The following is a 6,000-nucleotide window of genomic DNA, read 5'->3' on the forward strand; positions in this document are numbered from 1 at the left end:
TAAACAAAAAAAATTCTGTTAAGTTCTCTACAATAAAGAGTTCATCGCTGAAACGGATGACTATGTTGAGGCAAAAGATAAAGATTGGCATTGAAATACAGGGTGTCCACAATAAATTGGAACTATCTAACAATTCAACCTGCTTGATAAAAATGGAATTTGGAGTGTATTTGTGAATATGAAAAAGTTAAACATGATATTAAACAATAAATTTATTCAACATGTCCTCCTTGAGCAGCCACCATCTTCTCCATCCTGCCCCTAAAGGATTTGCATCCCCTGATTACTTCTGCAGAATCAACAGCATTCCACTCCCTCATAATGGAGCCCTTAAGGGCCACGATGCTCTTGTGTCTGGCCTTGCACACCTCCCTCTCCAACTTCCCCTACTAGTGTAATCACACGGATTAAGAACGTGTGAGTTGGAGGGCCAGGTGTTGCGATCCCAGAAAGTGATGTCGTGGGAATTGAAGAGGTTAGTGGTCCTCATGACGATGTGTGCAGGCGCTGAGTCTTGTTGGAATATGAACTCCCTCCCAGCGGCCGTATCCTTCATCCAGGGGATGACGAACTCCTCCATGACTTCGCAGTACCTTATCGCGTTAACCCTTTCCTTGGGATTGAAGAAGAAAGGAGGCATCACCTCACCGGTGCTGCAAATGACACCCAGGGTCATCACGGAGGCCGGGAACTTTGTGGTGAAGACCGCAGGGACATCTTCTCTCTCCTTGGCAAGCCACTTGTAATTCTAGACGTTGTAGCTTCTGTTAACAGTCCAGTTCTTCTCGTTGGAGAATAAGATGATTCTTCCTCCATGGCTCTTCAGGTCATTGAGGAGACGCTTACCATTGGGTGAGCCTGGTGGCCTTCATGGATCCCGTGAGGATGTGTTGTTTGGCCCTTTGGTATGACCTGTACCCGAGGTCCTCATTCAGAGCTGTGGAGACCAGCTGCTTGCTCACTCCACGGTTCTTGGCCAACCTGGACAGGGAAGTCCCTGGCGAAGCCTTGATGGACTTCCAGAGGCCTTCAAGGAAGCGGGGAGTGCGGATTTGGTCACTGCTCATGTTGTAGGCCTTGCGGCAGGCCTTCCCCTCAACCTCCCAGGCATTGAAGACCCGGTACACCGTGGTCTTGGGGTAGTTATGAAGCTTGTAGATAGCAGAGGGTTTGTGCCCCGATCGAGCCAATTCGAGGATGACGTCTCTCCTTGCATGTTCCATGAGGACTATTGTTTGTTGTCAAAACAATTGTGGTGGAAGTTATAGTGTATTGTTCTCGTAACCTTTTATATTAGTATGATTTAACCCCGAATATCCACATTATGGATCTGGATGAAGTTTAAAGTAGATCTAATTTATAGTGGACACCCTGCATTAGATTGTGCTATCACATATTCATATATTTACACAATTTCTTTAACTGATTTGTCAAAATAAACATAAATTATTTGAAAGTATTTGTTGATAGTGTTGAAACTCTGGGAAGATATTTGCAACGGGTATTTTTATTTATAAAGTTTCTACACATATTTTTATAGGTCAGATCAGTGGTTGGTGTAGCCCGATCCTCTCAAATTTAGATATTTTTTGGCACACAACCTCAAATTCATGATTTTATCAATTGTGGCGAATTTCAGCAGGTGGGTCGTTGATGAGAAATGTATATTCTTCCAGGTCCCTTTTTGAATCAAAAAAATTCAGTGTTACTTTATTGTCTTATTACTAGATTTATGTACATATGTTGTATATATTTGGTAATCCAAAAGAGCTTACCTCTTTGAATTTTAAACTTGAATATTTTTAAGAATGATAATTCCAAAAATGAAGTCAAAAGTAGATTATTTTCTAAATTGAAATACACTGTGATGTATTTAATCAAGAATTAAAAAATTCCCCAAATTTTATGGAAACGAAACTTTGGCAACATATTCTACATATGTAGGATTTTTACTGAGCCAAAAATCAGGTTAGCTTTTTTATCATAGCTTTCAGGGGGGGATCTCAAAGTTAGGTTAATTTTCTCCCGAAATTTGGTGAATTTTACGAACGTGTTAACATCTTAAGATTATTTTTAATTTATGAGGAGATTATCAATATCTACATAGTCTACAACTTGTACCTATTTGATTCATGAGACTATATTTGACTCCAATTTGAATTTTAAAAGGGGATCATCTATTTCAATATTTTTATATCATTGTGTCCCGGAACTTTTGCGGAAGTGCAATTTGGAAGCCTACGAATGAATAATCAAGACAATTTATGTAAAAAAATATCCTTGAATTGTCAACCACATAAAGTAAAAAATGATAAACGTTTTTGTAATATATACTCCCAGTTTTATATTTTATATTTTTGGACGAATATTGTATATGAATAATATATTTGAACATTTTCTTTTCATAGATATTTTATCAACAACATGAAATATGTTGACAAGGAACGTGTTGCAGTAAGCGGAGTCAGCTATGGAGGATATGTGTCTGTAATGCTTCTTACCATGAGGCAGGCGGATTTTTTAATTTGTGGAGTATCTATTTCGCCTGTTGTAGACTGGAGATACTACGGTGAGTTGCCATTTTTCTAGATACATCATCCCCAGTGTTGGATCGTTCTAAAAAAACTAAAAGGACTGTAGTCCTATCAGTAAGTCATAATAAAATTTGTCAGTCCTAAGAACAGTCCTTACGGTGTTTTATACTAACTACAACAGCTGAAATGGCATAGTAACTAAGTATGTCCGTAGCTATTAAATATAACGTCTTTTAAGAGACAAGATAGCTGAAGTTTAAAGTAAAGGGTGTGTAGCTAGAACTCATTTATTAAATTTCTAGCTATTATTTTCTTCGTTTATTTTAATATTCCCTCCTTTTTATGAATAAAAAATGGCTATAAAAATAACTAGGACTGAAGGAGCGCTTGAAGAGTTAAAAGATCAAATGTAAAAAATGACTGAAAGGGGGGTGGGAGACAGATTCAGCAATCAGCCCTAGGACTGATCCGACACATTTCATAATCCTAAACATATTTTTTGATACAATATATTTACAGAGTCTTCGTACTCGGAGCGATACATGGGATTCCCTTCTACTTCCGACAATATACAAGGCTATGAAGATGCAAATTTAATCAAACGGATTCCTGAAATAACTGACAAAAATATTTTTCTAGCTCATGGTTCGGCAGACCGTAATGTTCATTTTCAAAATAGTATGCTGCTTGCAAAAGCCCTTGTTTATAACAGTGTCAACTTTGAACAACAGGTACAGTAGTTTTAAATGAAGGTATTTATTTTTACTGATTTGCAATGAAAAAACGTGCATGTATACAGTCATCTATCGATTCAACAAGTTTTATTCTAAAGTTATTTATTAGCTCTGATTGTCATTTACAATATATACACAAGACTATGCAGATAAATTGGCAATATGTCAAACGGCTACATCTCGGCGTCCACTTTGAACTTCACCCTACAAATTGCTTTATGTGTGACTGGGTAAATTTATTCTTTCATATGATAAATTTGTTACAGAAAAACCCAAGCTTATAATACCCTGTTCAAAAATTTTGACCTACATGAAGCACAAGAGGGCTTCAAAAGTCATTGTACATTTTCATGAGAAAAAAATTGTGGTGGACGTAGAAATTAATCGGCAGAATGCAAGATTCATCCCCTGTAATAATAGAGGAAGGTTTTGAAGTCCAAGAATTCGGCCAGAGTCAGGGTTTTTAAAACTGTGGTCAGAGATGGCTCAATTATCGATGCTGGAATTAAGATCATGACAACTGAGTTCCTGAAGATTCTTAAAGACGAATTGCTCTCCTGAATGAAGGAGAAGTATGGCCTGAACATAGTAGTACTTGCACAGGACTCTGCCTCGTGGCTAAAGTCTGCCCTAGCAATATTCCAGATATGGTCATTCTCTTGTACAATCTATGGGCATCCTTCAAGAACAGGTCAACAATCCCTCCTACTTCAGTGTTAGCTCCCCCAAGGCTGGCATCACTAAGAATTGCAATATGATCCCAAATAATACATGTCACCAAGGATGTTGAACGATTCAGGCAAAGGATCACAATGGTTGGTGAAGATGGAGGAGGTCACGTCCATTGAAACAAAACATAAGATCCATCAATTTTTAAATGTTCATTAGATTTGATCAATAAATGACCATACGATAAATTTTAAGTTGGCGTATTTGCCCGAGAGAGTGTGCCAATGTGATGGTATAAATTACTTATGTACCCAGTAAGTGTCGAATTTGCCAAAAACTTGATTTAATTTAATATGGCGGGATTGAATTCTCAATTTATCAGCAATGCCCTTTAGAGAATATAGAGAAGATAAAAAGTTATATTTTGGAGATACTTGGATTTGAAATTAATGTACAGTTTGTGGCTTTACGATTAAGAGTTTTTTTAAACGGGTTTTTCTTGGGAACGCTTAGTGGTACAGCTTTAAAAACCAGTTTATCAGATTCAGCAGACAATTTTGTAAAAGTTATATATTCAAAGCGTTGAAAATGTCCTCCGAGTACAACCGTCGTGCAGCGATCATTGTCATCCTCCGTTAATTCCGTACACCCAAAGAGATCATCGACTTTCTCAAGTTGTCCTCTACCACCGTGTGTAAAGTCGCAAAGGAGTTCAAGGAGTCCGGAGGGATGGGAACACCAGCAAGGTAGAAGGTAGATCGATCTGGGTACAAAATTGGCTTTCGGACAATATGGATATGTTCTGGTAAAGGAAATTTGGCCCCTAGCTCACCACACTGCAATACTTTGGACTATTTCGTGTTGGGCGTCTTGGAGAGGGAGTCCAACAATTTGGCTTCTCTAAGAGCTTCCATTATTGAGGTTGTGAACAATATGAGTAAAGATCACCTGATCAAGGGTTGTAACAGGTTCTGCGACAGGTAGGAGGCCGTCGTTGAGCCTGAGGATGGTTGGATTGAATGATTAGTTTCATGGAGGGTCCCTACGTTTGTATATAAATGGATTTGTATATATCTCTACTAATTTAAGAAATAAAAATATTTATGTCTTGGTCTCGAAAATTCTTAATTGTAAAACTAGACCCTTTAAATACATTTTTTTTATCACACTATTAAAAAAGAAATTATAAGAAATATAAGACATGGCCAAAAAGCGCCAGTTTAACAAAGAAAACAAGTTTATTTTGCAATTTTTTTTAAATTTTCTTTATGGGGCGGAGTACCTTTTATCACTTTTCAAGCAAAGGCTTAGTTTGGACGGTACTTTTTCCCATCAAAGAAGCAGTATAAAATTAAAGGAAGAAATTTTTTTTGATCAATTTTTTTGGAAAGAACAAAAGCAGGATCACAATAACCACAAAAACTCACAAACTAAAGAACAGATTGTCATGAAACTTTGGTGAATTTAAAAAATATCCCCATCTAAGTGTAAAGTTGCGGAATTTTTAGTCATGACTTGTGGATGTTGTGTCAAGTTTTGCTTGATACAGCAAAAGGTAACGACGTGTATGAAATCAACTATTAAACTTAACGTTAGCTGTATCATTTTGCTGATTCATTCTTAATTCATATTTAATAATATATACTTTTTTTTCAGATTTACCCAGACGAAGGACATTTCTTAGAAGGAGTAAAATATCACTTGTATCGCTCTGTGGGTTCTTTCCTTGAAAAATGTTTTTATAAGCCTCCAGTGATTGAAGAGTAAAATATACTAATTTTCATTTTTCTGTAAAAATATTTTTTTGAGATAAATAAATATATGTTTTAATCTAATACTTAGTGAGATAATTTCTTGTTTAATAGTTAAGAGTTGTAGAAAAAATGACATACAATGTTTAAGAGGAAAGTAGTACAAAGCTCTCATGACGTTGTATTATATCAGCTGCAAGCAGCCGTGTGAGGAAATAAGCGTAAAATTCACTCCATATTTATTGATGACATATCAAGAATTACTCCGGTGTCTATAATCAAATGTATTTCTTAAGTATGAGTAGGATCCGA

The 6,000-nt window shown here is 36.6% G+C and overlaps 1 protein-coding gene across 1 annotated transcript in view; it reads left to right on the top strand.

Moving 5' to 3' along the window:
• LOC121130290 (inactive dipeptidyl peptidase 10) overlaps positions 1 to 5,772 on the top strand; it is a 463,275-nt gene extending 457,503 nt beyond the window's left edge. The window contains exons 15-17 of the mRNA XM_071893684.1: positions 2,409 to 2,569; positions 3,054 to 3,265; positions 5,594 to 5,772. Of these exons, the coding sequence (XP_071749785.1) occupies positions 2,409 to 2,569; positions 3,054 to 3,265; positions 5,594 to 5,704 (484 nt within the window). The 3' untranslated portion in view covers positions 5,705 to 5,772. The remainder of the gene's footprint in view (positions 1 to 2,408; positions 2,570 to 3,053; positions 3,266 to 5,593) is intronic.
• Positions 5,773 to 6,000: the final 228 nt, after the last annotated feature.

Source organism: Lepeophtheirus salmonis, chromosome Z (genome assembly GCF_016086655.4).
Source record: "Lepeophtheirus salmonis chromosome Z, UVic_Lsal_1.4, whole genome shotgun sequence".
NCBI classification, from domain to species: domain Eukaryota; kingdom Metazoa; phylum Arthropoda; class Copepoda; order Siphonostomatoida; family Caligidae; genus Lepeophtheirus; species Lepeophtheirus salmonis.